This window comes from Buteo buteo, chromosome 4, assembly GCF_964188355.1.
Source record: "Buteo buteo chromosome 4, bButBut1.hap1.1, whole genome shotgun sequence".
In the NCBI taxonomy this organism is placed as follows: Eukaryota; Metazoa; Chordata; class Aves; order Accipitriformes; family Accipitridae; genus Buteo; species Buteo buteo.
This window is the reverse complement of record NC_134174.1, coordinates 26,860,282-26,875,018: the sequence shown is the minus strand read 5'-3', so window position 1 is coordinate 26,875,018 and position 14,737 is coordinate 26,860,282. Positions and strand designations below refer to the sequence as shown.

At 63.3% G+C, this 14,737-nt stretch overlaps 2 protein-coding genes across 3 annotated transcripts; both read left to right on the top strand.

Moving 5' to 3' along the window:
- CYP4F22 (cytochrome P450 family 4 subfamily F member 22) lies at positions 1 to 5,031 on the top strand. 2 transcript variants are annotated; one of them, XM_075026837.1, is made up of 12 exons: positions 1 to 236; positions 779 to 923; positions 1,514 to 1,567; positions 1,651 to 1,778; positions 2,603 to 2,637; positions 3,073 to 3,340; positions 3,720 to 3,786; positions 3,861 to 3,990; positions 4,063 to 4,196; positions 4,286 to 4,350; positions 4,461 to 4,543; positions 4,774 to 5,031. In XM_075026837.1, the coding sequence occupies exons 1-12, from the start codon at positions 48 to 50 to the stop codon at positions 4,949 to 4,951; spliced, it is 1,476 nt and encodes a 491-aa protein (XP_074882938.1). In that variant the 5' UTR covers positions 1 to 47; the 3' UTR covers positions 4,952 to 5,031. The 2 variants fall into 2 exon arrangements, with proteins under 2 accessions (XP_074882938.1, XP_074882937.1); XM_075026836.1 differs by having other exon boundaries at positions 2,510 to 2,637.
- A 752-nt stretch (positions 5,032 to 5,783) lies between these two features.
- Positions 5,784 to 14,399, top strand: MCOLN1 (mucolipin TRP cation channel 1). Its single transcript, XM_075025245.1, has 14 exons — positions 5,784 to 5,895; positions 6,062 to 6,252; positions 8,492 to 8,659; positions 8,757 to 8,916; positions 9,072 to 9,159; positions 9,918 to 10,014; positions 10,118 to 10,217; positions 10,347 to 10,453; positions 10,670 to 10,819; positions 11,304 to 11,405; positions 11,637 to 11,759; positions 12,048 to 12,254; positions 12,370 to 12,500; positions 12,987 to 14,399. The coding sequence occupies exons 1-14, from the start codon at positions 5,880 to 5,882 to the stop codon at positions 13,021 to 13,023; spliced, it is 1,677 nt and encodes a 558-aa protein (XP_074881346.1). The 5' UTR covers positions 5,784 to 5,879; the 3' UTR covers positions 13,024 to 14,399.
- Positions 14,400 to 14,737: the final 338 nt, after the last annotated feature.

Genomic DNA, 14,737 nt, shown 5'->3' with positions numbered 1-14,737 from the left:
CTTCCCCGCCAGCCCGACCTTCGCCCTGTCCCCAGGGAGCGGGTACCATGGCGGCGGTGACCTGGGCGCTGGGTCCCCTGGGTGGGGTGGCCATCATCACCCTGCTCCTGGCCCTGCTGCTGGGGTGGCTTTGGGACGCCGCGGTCACCGTCACCCGCTTCCGCGCCGCTTGTCACCAGCTGCGCCGCTTCCCCCGGCCGCCGTGGCGCAGCTGGCTCCTGGGTCACACCGGTTTGGTGAGGGGACGGTTTGGGGGGGGGACGGGGTGGTGGCAGCTGGGGGGGGACAGTGGGGACAGGGTGGTGGCACCAAGGATGGGGGACGGTGGGGACAGGGTGGTGGCACCTGGGGGTGATGGTGGGTACAGGAGGGTGGCACCCGCTGGGGGACAGCGGTGGGACAGCGGTGGGACAGCGGTGGGACAGCGGTGGCACCTGCAAGGGAACGGTAGGGACAGAGCGGTGAAGCCTGCGAGAGGATGCTGGGGACAGGGTGGTGGCACGTAGAGGGGGGGGACAGCAGGGAGGCGATGGTGGCACCTGAGAGGTGATGGTGGAGACAGGGTGGTGGCACCTTCGGGGGGGGGGGGTGACAGCAGGTACACAGCGCTGGCACATGAGGTCTGGGTGTCTCCAAGACCACCTAGGAACCCAAGCTGAGACCGTCCCCAAGGCTGGCCACAAGCTGGGGACAAGCATGTCCCCAAGGTTGGCCGTGACCATGGGGACAAGGGTGTCCCCAAGCCTGTCACCAAGCCTTGCGGTGGCCCGTGACGCAGGGGAAGAGCACGGAGGAGGGACTGCAGCACGTGGACGAGCTGGTGGCACAGTACCGGCACGGCTGCCTGTGGTGGATCTCACCATGGATGCCCATCCTACGCCTCTTCCACCCCGACACCCTCCGCCCCATCCTCCTGGCCTCAGGTAGGACACGAGGGCCACCAACCCGGCCCTGAGGGTCCCCAGGGTCACCCAGAGGTGTCACTGTGGCTTGCCCAGTGACCTGGCCGTGTCCAGGCACCCATCTGATGGTGGCCACCAACCCAACCCCAAGGGTCTTTAGAGCCACCCAGAGGTGTTACCCTTGGCTAGCCCAGTGAGTGCCCAAACGCCCATGCTGTGGTGGCCACCAACTTGTCCCTGAGGGTCCCCAGGGCCACCCAGAGGTGTGACCCATGGCCAGCTCAAATGCCACCACATAGTGACCACCAACCTGTCCCTGAGGGTCCCCAGGGCCACCCAAAGTTGTGACCCATGGCCAACCAGTGAGTCCCCAAATGCCCATGCCATGGTGGCCACCAACCTCTCCCTGAGGGTCCCCAGGGCCACCCAGAGGTGTGACCCATGGCCAGCCCGGTGGCCTGGTTTTACCCCAAACCCCATCCTGTGGTGATTATGGGTGCAGACAGAGGGTCCCCTCTCCCTAGGGACCCCACCCACCTTGCAAGCCCCTGAGGGGACCTGATGCCACCCTGGTGGCACCCCTCACCAGCCCCGACTCCCCTCTTCCGCAGCCTTCATCGCTCCCAAGGATCAGCTCTTCTACGGCTTCCTCAAGCCCTGGCTGGGTGAGTGGGTGCTCAGGGGTGGCGGGACGGGGGAGGCAGCACCCACGGGTGCCCCACGGACGGAGCCGGGTGTCTCGCCACAGGGGACGGGCTGCTGCTGAGCCGCGGGCAGAAGTGGGCTCGGCACCGGCGCCTGCTGACACCCGCCTTCCACTGGGACGTCCTCAAGTCCTACGTGGGTGCCTTCAACCACAGCACCCACGTCATGCACGTGAGAACCCGCTGCCTGCACCCAGAGCCCTGTCCTGCACCCAGACCTTGTCCTGCATCCAGATCCTGTCCTCCACCCAGACTCTGTCCTGCACCCAAACCCCAACCAGCACCCGCTGCCTGCACCCAGACCTTGTCCAGCACCAGGAACCCATCCCACATCCAGACCTTGTCCTGCACCCAAACCCCAACCTGCACCCAAACCCTTGTCCTGCACCCAGATCCTGTCCTGCATCCAGACCCCAACCTGCACCCAGACCCTTGTCCTGCACCCAAATCCCAACCTGCACCCAAACCTTGTCCTGCACCCAGACCTTGTCCTGCACCCAGACCCCAACCTGCACCCAGACCCTTGTCCTGCACCCAAACCCCAACCTGCACCCAAACCTTGTCCTGCACCCAGACCTTGTCCTGCACCCAAACCACAACCTGCACCCAGACCCCTGCCCTGCACCCAGACCCCAACCTGCACCCAAACCTTGTCCTGCACCCAGACCCTTGTCCTGCACCCGGAACCCACCCCACATCCCGACCCCATCCTGCACCCATTGCCTGCACCCAGACCCTTGTCCTGCACCCAGACCCTTGTCCTGCACCTGGAACCCACCCCACATCCCGACCCCATCCTGCACCCATTGCCTGCACCCAGACCCTTGTCCTGCACCCAGACCCTTGTCCTGCACCCAAACCCCAACCTCCGACCAGCACCCAGACCCCCACCCCTGCCTGCAGGCCAAGTGGCGGGCAGCGGCGCAGGCAGCGGGAGGGCAGGTGGGGCTGGAGGTGCTGGAGCAGCTCAGCCTCCTCACCCTGGACACCCTCCAGAAATGCATCTTCAGCCACGAGAGCCACTGCCAGGAGTGAGTGTCACCCTGTCACCTGCCAGGGACCCCAGCACCGTCCCCGTCCCCCCTTCCCAGGGTCCTTCCACAAGGGACACCCCTTACCTCCGCTCGGTTCCCCCCTGCCCTGGTTTGGTCCCCAACTGGGGTTCCCCTTGGGCTTGGCACCCATCAAGGTCCCACCATCCCAACATTGTCCCTCCCAGGGTCCCCTCACCCCAACTCTGTCCCGCTTCAGGTCCCCCCTTATTCCACCTTTTACCCCCCCATCAGGGTGTCCTCCCCAGGTCTCTGGGTCCCCCCCCGCTGACACCCCAGCCTGGTCCCACATGTTCTCGTGGGCAGGGGACCTTCTGCCACCCCATGTCCCCGCTGAACCTCGCCATGGCCGGGGGGGTGGCCATCTCTGGTGGCCCATGGTGGCCATCCCCACTGGTCCCTGATGCCCCCCAGGCAGCCCAGCGAGTACATCAAAGCCATCCTGGAGCTGAGCACCTTGGTGGTAAGACGCCATCACCGCCTGCTCCATCACTCAACGTGGCTCTACCGCCTCTCGGCTGACGGGCGGCGTTTCGCCCGGGCCTGTGCCACCGTGCACAGCTTCACCGCCGCCGTGGTGCAGCGCCGGCGCCAGGCCCTCGACCGCCTCGGCCGCCAGGCCTGGCTGGAGGACCACCGGGGACGGAGCATGGACTTCATTGACCTTCTCCTGCTTGCTAAGGTAGTGCCGGGGTGAGGTGGTGTGACCATGGGCACGGTTGGCCATAGGGTGGTGGCCAAGGGGATGGTGATGGCCGTGGAAAAGGTTGGCCATAGGGCAGTGGCCATAGCGGCATAATGGTGGCCAAGGGGATGGTGGTGGCCATGGAAAAGGTTGGCCATAGGGTGGTGGCCATGGCGGCATGGTGGTGGCCATGGAGAGGGCTGGCTGTAGGGTGGTGGCCATAGCAGCACAGTGGTGGCCAAGGGGATGGTGGTGGCCATGGAGAAGGTTGGCCATAGGGTGGTGGCCATAGTGGGCATGGTGGTGGCCAGTGGGAGGGTTGGCTATACACTGATGGCCCCAGGGGGCCCCTTAGCTACCGCACTCCCCCTTGCAGGACGAGGACGGCAACACCCTGTCGGATGAGGACATTGCGGCCGAGGCTGACACCTTCATGTTCGAGGGTGAGCGCGAGCCACTGGGTGCCATCAGAGAGGGGTCACTCACATGTCCCCTCACTCACCCCTTGTCCCCGCAGGCCACGACACGACGGCCAGCGGCTTGGCATGGCTGCTCTACAACCTGGCCCGCCACCCCCACTACCAGGAGCGGTGCCGCCAGGAGGTCCGCGAGCTCCTCAAGGGCAAGGACGCGGAGGAGATCAAATGGTGAGAGGTCCCCGGTGTCATCCCTCGGCCACCGGGCTTGGGGACCCCGATGCCACCATCCCTCGCCCCCAGGGAGGACCTGTCCCACCTGCCCTTCACCACCATGTGCATCAAGGAGAGCCTTCGCCTGCATCCCCCCGTCACCGCCGTGTCCCGGCGCTGCACCAAGGACATCGCCCTGCGTGATGGACGTGTCATCCCCAAGGGTACGGCTCGCCCAGGTTGCAAGGTGTCCCCAGTGTCACTGTCCCTTCTTGTCCCCCTGTCCCTAAGGTGGCCGTTTCCATCCCACCAGGGATCATCTGCCTGATGAGCATCTATGGGACCCACCACAACCCGGACATCTGGCCGGAGCCCCAGGTAGAGCCACTTGGCCCTGGTGGCATGACGATGGGACAGTAGGACGTCCTTGTCACCATGGGCAGGGACAACCACGTCCCCACGGCGTGACGGTGTCTATGTCACTCTAGGTCTACAACCCACTGAGGTTCAGCCCGGAGAACAGCAAGGGACGGTCCCCGTTGGCCTTCATCCCCTTCTCCGCTGGTCCCAGGTAGGGCATGGTGGGGACACGGGTGTCCCCACGTCACACCCCCAGCCTGGATGGGTTCAAGGTGGGGTGGTTGTCCCCCAGCCGTGACGTTTGGGTGTCATGGGGACAACACCATCCCCACATTTCGGGGAGGTTCCACCATCTGCTCCACCACCCACATGGGGGGGGGGGGGTCTGCCGTCCCCTGCGTGTCCCCCCGCCGGAGGTGACAGAGGGGCACACGGTGGCAGGAACTGCATCGGGCAGAGCTTCGCCATGGCCGAGCTGAAGGTGGTGGCGGCGTTGACGGTGGCACGCTTTGCCATCAAGCTGGATGCGGGGCGGCCACCGCGTCGCAAGCCCGAGCTCATCCTCCGCACCGAGGACGGGCTCTGGCTGCTGCTGGAGCCACTGCCGGAGGTGGCCTGAGGGACACGGGGACACGGGGGACACCCCGCGTGGTGGATGTCCCACCCGAGGGAGGAACGGTGAATAAACGGTGGCACGGAGGGGACGGTGTCGTGGTGGGACGGAGGGGGATGGAGTGGGGTGGTGGGGCTGGTGGGGATGTGTCCTCCTCGATCACATGCCGCCTCACAGCATGGACATGTCCCTCCATGCCACATGTCCTGGCATGGACATGTCCCCCGGGCCACACGTCACCACCCTGGCACGGATGTGTCCCCCCATGCCACATGTCACTGTCCTGGCATGGACATGTCCTCCCATGCCACATGTCACCATCCATGGACACATCTCCCCATGCCATATGTCACTGTCCTGGCATGAACATGTCCCCCTATGCCACATGTTACCATCCACGGACATGTCCCCTCCATGCCACATGTCACCATCCATGGATGTGTCCCCTCCGTGCCACGTGACCATACATGGACATGTCCCCCCAAGGTCACATGTCACCATCCATGGACATGCCCTCCTGGGCCACATGTCACCATCCCTGGATGTGTCCCCCCATGCCACATGTCACCATCCTGGCATGGACATGTCCCCCCATGCCACACGTCGCCATCCATGAACGTGTCCCCCCATGCCACATGTGACCACACGTGGACATGTCCCCCCAAGGCCACAAGTCACCGTCCCTGGACGTGTCCCCCCGTGCCATATGTCACTGTCCTGGCACGGACGTGTCCCCCCAAGGCCACATGTCCCCCCGTGTCCGTGACCCCCCGTGTCCGTGTCCCGTGTCCCCCTCCCGCCCCGGGGCGGGGGGGGGGCGGAGCGAAGGCGCCGAGTGGGCGTGGCCACGGGCAACAAGAGCCGGTAGGCGGGGCCACGGCGGGGCCTTCCGGTCATGTGAGGCGGGCGGGTGAAGCCGCGGTGCGGCGGCGCCATGGCGGCCCCGTCCGGTGAGCGGGAACCGGGGACCGGGCTGAGGCGGCGGCGGCGGCGGGGCGGGGGGGGGAACCGGGCCGAGGCGGGCGGCGGGGGCCGGTACCGGCCTGTGCCGCCGTCCCCCCCTACCCCCGGTAGAGGCCCCCGGTACTCTCCGGTGAACGGCCGTTTCCGCCTCAGAAACGGAGCGGCTGCTAGGCCGCGGCCCCGGCTACGGCACGACGGAATCCCCGGCGGTGGCGGAGGAAGAAGAGCTCCGGCGCCGCCTCAAGTATTTCTTCATGAGTCCCTGCGATAAGTACCGGGCCCGGGGGCGGCGGCCCGTTAAGTTGGGGCTGCAGCTGGCCAAGATCCTCCTTGTCACCGTCCAGGTGGGAGGGGGACCGGGACACCGGGTGGCCTTGGGGTACGAGGGGGTTCTGGGGAACGGGGGACGCTGGGCACCGGGGAGGGGTGGCCCTGGGACACGGGGACGCCGGGGAGGGGGGTTCTGGGGGCCCCTGGGACATGGGGACACTCCCCTGGGATATGGGGACACCAGGGATCCTGGGATGTGGGGACACTGGGAATGGGGTCCCCTGGGATATGGGGACACCAGGGATCCTGGGACCTGGGGACACTGGGAATGGGGTCCCCTGGGATATGGGGACATCAGGGATCCTGGGACATGGGGACACTGGGAATGGGGTCCCCTGGGATATGGGGACACCAGGGAGGGAGGTACTGGGGGGTCCTGGGACATGGGGACACTGGGAATGGGGTCCCCTGGGATATGGGGACATCAGGGAGGGAGGTACTGGGGGGTCCTGGGACATGGGGACACTGGGGAGGGAGGTCCTGGGACATGGGGACACTGGGAATGGGGTCCCCTGGGATATGGGGACACCAGGGAGGGAGGTACTGGGGGGTCCTGGGACATGGGGACACTGGGGAGGGAGGTCCTGGGACATGGGGACACTGGGAATGGGGTCCCCTGGGATATGGGGACACCAGGGAGGGAGGTACTGGGGGGTCCTGGGACATGGGGACACTGGGAATGGGGTCCCCTGGGATATGGGGACATCAGGGAGGGAGGTACTGGGGGGTCCTGGGACATGGGGACACTGGGAATGGGGTCCTCTGGGATATGGGGACACCAGGGAGGGAGGTACTGGGGGGTCCTGGGACATGGGGACACTGGGGAGAGGAGCATGGGGGCAATGGGGATAGGGACACTGGGGAGGGGTGGCCCTGGGACATGGCAACACTGGGGAGGGGCGTATTGGGGGGCCCTGGGACATGGGGACACCGGGGGAAGGAGCATGGGGACAGTGGGCACAGGGACACTGGAGAGGGGTGGCCCTGGGACATGGGGACACTGGGGAAAGGAGCCTGGGGGCATTGGGCTCTGGGAGAGTGGGGAGGGGTTCCCCTGGCACATGGGGATGGGGGCGAGGGGGACACCAGGGTGCCACTGAGGGGCAATGGGCAAAGGGACACCGGGGCATGGGAAGTTGGGGGGTTACAATGACACAGGTCCTCTGGGGGGGGGTTTGAGCACAGGAGGTGACCTGTGAGGTGGGCACTGGGCATGGGGACATCGGAAGGGACATCCTCAGTAAGGCTTGGGGACATCGTGGGGAGTGGTGGGGGTTTGGGGGGGGCTTGAGTATTTGGGGACACTTGGCGGGGGTGCTTGGGGACAGTGGGGGACTCGGGAGAGGTCCCCAGGGTGAGAGGAGGGTCTGTTGGGGTTACCCTCGTGGCACGTCCTTGGGGTCCAGGTGCCACACACTGGGATGTGGCAGGGCGCCCCAAAAAAGCGGAGGGGCAGAAAGGACGTCCCCCCGCTCAGGGTGTCACCGGCTCCCGGACTGGCACCATCCCGGGGCGGAAAAATTCCCTGGGAACTGTCAGGCTGCAGTCACGAGGTGCGGAGGAAACAGCCGGCGTGTGACATCTCCCTCCCGTCGAGGGAAATCGGGGCGCTGGGGCCTTGCCCCCCCCCTGCCCCACCGCCGTTTCTACCTGCACCCTGCCTGACAGGCAGCAGCACCCAGCTCAGCGCCGTGGCATTGTCCTGGCTTTGAGCGGTGTCACCCAGATCCACCCCTGCCCTCAGCCTGCCAAGGAACAGCGCTAACGAGCGGTGTCTTGTGTTAATAAATACAAGCTAATTACCAGCACAGGGAGGGGTTTAGAGCGTGCAGGCAAGGAAAATGCTGACGAAGAGGAGGAAGATCAGGGTCTGCTCTGCTGTCATGTTCCCTGCAGTGTTTGGTGGCACTGTGGGGGGACGCGTGTGTGTCCCCCAAGGAGATTGTCCTCCCCCCGTCTGCGGTGGGACACATGCGTGTTCCCCAGGGAGATCTTCCTCCCCCCATTTACGGTGGGAGAGGAAATTTGCTGCAGGAAATTAGCCGGCTTAAGAGGTTTTGGGGCAACCAGGTGGAGATGGGGACAACCTCAGGGACATGCTAGCTGGCCCTTGTCTTCTTGGGGTCACCCAAGTGTAGGGTGACAGTGTTTTGCCTCCTGTCAGCATTTTGGGGCAAAACGGCTGCATTTTGGGCCGTAGCGTCATTGTTTATGGAGCTGCCGGGGCAGGAATTTAATAGCGGTCTCCTTCAGCTCATCCTCTTCGGGCTCAGCAACCAGATGGTGGTGACATTCAAGGAGGAGAACACCATTGCCTTCAAACACCTCTTCCTGAAGGACTACGTGGACGGCGCGGATGACACCTACGCTGTCTACACGCAACGTGACCTCTACGACCGCATGTTTTACGCCATGGAGAAGGTGAGATCCACGGGTAGAGGGGGGACGCGGAGGTGGCTTGGGGAGATGGAGGTGGCTCGGGGCCGCATCCAGCTGCTGAGGGCATCTCCTTCTCCAGTATTTGGCCATTCCCAATGAGACCGTCGGCCGCTACGCCTACGTGCGGGGGGAGAGTGGAGGGAACCAGTCAGCCCTCATGCTGTGCCAGCAATATTACCGTAAAGGGCGCATCGATCCGGCCAACGACACCTTCAACATCGACCCCAAGATTGTCACAGGTGGGTTTTGGGGGGCGGTGGAGCTGAGATTCCTTGTGCTGCAGCCACCACTGGGTCCTGGGGAGGTTTTTGATCCTTGTTCTGGGCTTGAGAGGGTCCAAGGGGGTCTGCATGGGGCCTCGGGCTTCCCTGAAGGTGCTTCTCCCTCCCTGCAGACTGCCTGGGAGTGGACCCCGAGGACCCACAGCCTCTTCCCCCAGAGCTGGACCGCAGCTACAAGAACTTCACCCTCAAATTTCACAAGTAATTGCTGATGCCTTCCCCGTAATCCGGGGTGTCCCAGCATTTGGGTGCTGGGGACATCCCATCGGCGCAGCGTATGGGCAAGGGTGGAACGGGAACCCCAGCGCGGGGACTTCCTCACGCTGAAGCCTGCTGCCAGGATGGAAAAAGCCCCCGTTGGTTTTAAAAACCGCTCGTGAGATAGAAACAAATTCACCCTTGGGCTGAGGAAGATGTGAAACCAGTGAGGTTGCGCAACAAAGCAGCTGCTTTCCGGCCATGTCTCTGTTGGCGGCGGCTGCAAAGCTGGCCCTGAGGCACCAAGACTGTTCTGCAACACCCGCTTTGGGGGTTGTTTTCCCTTCCCCCAAACCAAGCGCTGGCTTTTGGCGGCGTTTTGCTTGCCCGTGGCCAAGCCCTGCAGTTGCAGGCGTGTTACCAGCGTAGGCAAGCCCCATCTTCTTGCCGGTGCTGGGCAGAGAGATGCCGGCACTGCTGGCTCTGAGAGATGCGGTGTAGTTTGTGACACCGTTTCTGCCAGAGGGTCCAACCTCCCCCTCGAAGCAAAATTCACTGACACTGGGGCAGGTTGGCAGCAGTTTGCTCCTCTAAAGCTGGAGACATCCTTTCCTGGGGCTGTACGCACCCCCGAGTTTACCCCATGTCTGTCGGTTATTGGACTCTCAGCACCGTATTTTGAGGGTTTGGGAGGGTCTAAGTGGGCTGAGACAGCCTGGATGAGCCACAGGAGGAGGATTAATGAACGTCCTTTCCTGCAGACTCATCAATGTCACCATCCAGTTCAAGCTGAAAGCCATCAACATCCAAACCATCATCAACAACGAGATCCCCGACTGTTACACCTTCACCATCACCGTGAGTGCGTTGGCAAAGCTCCCCGCCTCGGGGTGATCCAGCCGGGCTGCGTGGGGTTGGCAGCGTCCCTCGTGGGCACGTAGGGACTTCCACTTCTCCCCAGATCACGTTTGACAACAAGGCACACAGTGGCCGGGTGAAAATCCGCCTCGACAACCGGGCTGACATCAAGGAGTGCAAAGATCCCAGCGTCTTTGGCCGAGGTAGGAGCCGCGAGGACACCACAAAGGTGGCATCTGTCCCCAGTGGGTGTCAAAGGGTGGCGTGGGGGGCTCGGGGTGCTCCTGGGTGGCTGTCCTTCTCGTTAAGAAGAGGCACCGCACGTCTTACAGGTGACAACTCCTTCCGGCTGTTCTTTGACGTCGTCGTCATCCTCGTCTGCTCGCTCTCCTTCATCCTCTGCGCTCGCTCCATTATCCGGGGCGTCATGTTGCAGCACGTGAGTGGTGGCACAGCAGGAATTGGTGCCAGCTGTGGCTCCCCTCCACGGTGTAACCGGACAGAGCTGCCACTGGGACACTGTTTCAGCGCTGCTGGGTTTTGGAGGAAGCCCTTTCCCCACGGGGGATGCTCAAAGCTGTGGGCGCTGCGAGACAGGCAAAATTCTCCAGGCGGTGGGTAAAGGACACCGGTTTTTTTTTCCTTCCCCATGTAGGAGTTCAGCCAGTTCTTCCAGCGCCGTTACAACCAGAGCGTGTGCCTGTCGGACCGCATGGAGTTCCTCAACGGCTGGTACATCCTCCTGGTGATCAGCGACATCCTCACCGTGCTGGGAACCATCATGAAGATTGGCATTGAGTCCAAGGTATGGGGACGCTGGGGAGCAAAGCTGGAGGTTTTTGCAGATCCTGGGTGTGCTGGGGCTGCTGGCACGGGTGTCCCTGTGCTCCGGGGAGGGGACAGTTCCGTGTGGCAGGAGGCAAGCCACACAACGGCTGCCCCTGGGCGCCAGCAATGCATTGTCTGCCCCGGTGAAGCTGTCCTGGATGTGATCAGAGCCCTGAACGGCGGGTTAGGGGACAGACGTCGCTCCTGAGGGCTTCACAGAGGGGTCCTGGCCCAAGTGGGACCCCAGAGCCCCCCCCCTTTCCCTTTGGGACAGGGAGATGGCAACAAAGGGACAGGTAGGGTCCTGTGTGGCTGCTATGTCGTGGCTTGTGGCACCAGGATTTTACTTGCTGCTGGCTTTTGGCCAGCGTACAGGGTTGTTACGGCTTCAGGGGCGGCGTTGGGGATTTTGGAGACAGCATTGGCCATGCCTCAGGCCTGTGACACCTCTGTCCCTGCAGAACTTTGCCAGCTACGATGTTTGCAGCATCCTCCTGGGCACCTCCACGCTGCTGGTTTGGGTCGGGGTCATTCGCTATCTTACTTTCTTCCAGAAGTACAATGTGAGTGACACGGGGGAGGTGACCTGGGACCCGAGGGGACAATTTCAAGGGCTGGGAATGGCCATGCTTGCCTGGGCGAGCTTGGGCTTGTCCCACGGCTGCTGCGTGTGTCCCTAGGGTCCCTGTCCTGCTCTGCCGAGGACACGGAGGTCTCACAGGGTGCTTTAGCAGCTGTTGCGGGCACCCTCGGCAGAAGATGAGGATTAATCCCAACTGGTTTTCCTCCACCAGATCCTCATCGTCACGCTCCGGGTGGCCCTCCCCAACGTCATCCGCTTCTGCTGCTGCGTGGCCGTCATCTATCTGGGCTACTGCTTCTGCGGGTGGATCGTGTTGGGCCCGTACCACGTCAAGGTACTGCTCTGGGTCGGTGGTTGGGGTGGGCTTCACCCACCTCCAGGTGATTCCGTGCCCGGATTTGGGAGGAGATGGGTGCGGGGCTGGTCCCCGTTTTGGCAACGTGGGTTAGATAGGGTGCCGGTCTTTGCTGCGGTCTCTCTCCTCGCAGCGTGGTGGCATCAGGGTGGCACCTAGGGTGCTGGGGAGCGCTCGCTCCCTGTTTGGGAGCTTCCAGCCCGATGGTGGAAGGGGTGATGCAGTGGCCTGGGCCGGCTACCATCCCTTTGTCACCTCCCATCCCAGTTCCGATCCCTTTCCATGGTGTCTGAGTGCCTCTTCTCCCTCATCAACGGGGACGACATGTTCGTTACCTTCGCCGAGATGCAACAGAACAGTTACTTGGTGTGGCTCTTCAGCCAGATCTACCTGTACACCTTCATCAGCCTCTTCATCTACATGGTCCTCAGCCTCTTCATTGCTCTCATCACCGGTTCCTATGAGACCATTAAGGTGAGGCCAGACCATGGCGTTTAAGCAAAGCTTCATGGTTGTTTTTTTTTTGGGGGGGGAGATCCTGATCCCCCTCAGTGGAGGGATTCAGCTTCCCCGTCCCCTTTCCCCACAGCACCAGTGTGAGGGCGAAACACCTGTCTCCCAGCTCCACGCTTACATCGCCCAGTGCAAGGACAGCCCCAAATCGGGCAAGTACCGTCGCGACAGCGCCTCATCCTGCTCTGTCTTCTGCTGCTGTGAACGGTGAGCAGGCAGTGCCAGTGCTGGGGAGGGGGTCACACAACTGGGGGGGGCTTCTGGCCAGCAGATCGGGGCTGGGTACGCTCTGTGACCCACCCCCCCACCCCCCCCCGTTATCTACCTTGCTGGCCCCTGTGTGCTGGGAGAGGAGGGTTTACGGCTTTTTTTGCCACTGGCTCCTCATACGTGGTCGATCCCACGTGGATCACAATTTCCAGCCCCTCTCCATGCCGGTGAGGCTCTTGCCAGCGCCCCAAAATGGCTCTGTGCCCGTGGGGACCCCTCAACGTGGGTATAACCAGGGTATGTGGGTTCCCTGCGTGTGTCCCCCCCTCACTGCCTTTGTGGCTCCCTGCTTCCCACTCTTATTTCTGGGGTGTGGGGGGAGTCTCCCTTCAGCTATAGCTGGGTCATGTTTCCAAAATCGAAGCCATCTTCCCAAATTCATCAGATTTTCCCCCGTTACCGTCAGTGCTTCTCTCCCCGCAGGGCTCCTCTGCAAGACAACACGCTGCTGGTGAATTAAGGGAGGACCCCTCGGCATGGACCCCCAGGGACGTGAGGGAGCGGCGCCTTGTGCTCCCCGCCCCGAGCGCTTTTAATTTATTTTCTCATCTGCTTTTACCAGCTCGGGGCCCCAAAGGGGTGGGGAGAGACAGCGCCTGTGTCCCCGGCACCCGGGGGACGCTAGATGGACGCTGGTGGCCCTGTTATTTTTCTTGACGGACCTTAGCCTTGCTGCTCCCAGTCCTGAACTGGAGCCGGGCACCCCTCGGGGGCTCAACATGGGCCTTGCCCCCCCCCAGGTTATGTTTTAGGGGAGCAGCCTGGAGCCCTGTGACCCCCCCAGATCTGTTCTGGGGGCAGCCTGGAACCCTGCAACCCCTCAGCCCCATTTTGGGGGCTCATCCTGGAGCCCTGCAACCCTCTTGGATGTGTTTTGGGGGCTCAACCTGGAGCCCTGCAACCCCTTGGCTGCATCGGGGATGTGTCCAAAGCCTCATCCTAAAGCCCCCTGGTCCCTTGGCTGGGTCAGGGACTTGTCCCCAAGCCCAGTAGCCCCTTGGCCACATTGGAGACTCATCTCTCCCCTTGTCCCCAAGCCTTACAGTCCCCTGGCAGTGTCAGGGATGTGCCTGGGGCTTTGTCCCCAAGCCAAGAAGCCCCTTGGCCATGTCGGGGACTTGTCCCTGCCTCTGTCCCCAAGCCAAGTGGCCCCTTGGCCACATCGGGGCCTCATCCCTGCCCGTGTCCCCAAGCCAAGTAGCCCCTTGGCCACGTTGGGGACTCATCCCTGCCCTCGTCCCCAAGCCCAGCTGCCCTGTGGCAGCATCAGGGACTTGTCCCCAAGCCCTGCAGCCATTTTGGGGGGGAGCATCTGGGCATGAAGGGCTGCAGCAGGTCCCTTTCATCCCCCCCACACACACCTCAGGCACCTCTCTCCCACTCCAACCAGGACGGGGGCAGTGGGACAAGAGCGAAAAACGGTTCCCCCGTCCCTGGGGTCTGTGGTTTGGGTAAAAGGGCCGATGTCAAGTCCCGGAGCTGTTTACATGCTGCGGGATGGGTCAAGGGCATGTTTTGTAACCGGAGGAGCAGCTGCTCCCGGCTGGAGCGGGGCCAGCAGCTGCTTGTACCAGGCATCGCTGCCTCTGCCTGCCTTCCCAGCACCCAAAAAGGCCACATTTAACCCCAAATTGTGTGCTCGGCCTGGATGGGGGGTGGTCAGAGCTGTTGTGGATGCCTCTCATTCATGGACTGAGTTGTGGCTGGTCTCAGCCTGGAGGGGTGTTGCTCGCTGTAGGGTTTGTTTTGCTCCCTATTTTTGGGGTGGGGGGAGTTGTGTGCCCCATGTGGGGTCCCGATGGGTGCCCCCGGGGTGGGAGAATAAAACACCCTGGGAGAAAAGTGGGTTCTGTGCTGCTGTGGGACCCCCTGCGCCGTGGTGGGGGGGTGCCAGCACCCTGTGTGTGGGGGTCAGGGCTGGCGGTGGGGCCGTGGGTGCTGTCTCCATGGGGGGGGCGGGTAAGGGTGACCGTGGGTGTCGCCCCCCCCGCGGGGACAGGGCTGGCGGTGGGTGCCACCCTGGGGGGGGGACGAGGGTGCCTGTGGGTGCCACCACGCGTGGGGACAGACCTGAGGGTGCTCCCCGGCCGTTGTCGTGTGTGTGTCCCCCCAAGATTTAGGGTATCTGTCCCCCCATGCCACTCCCAATATGGCGCCGCGGCCCTCTTCAAAAC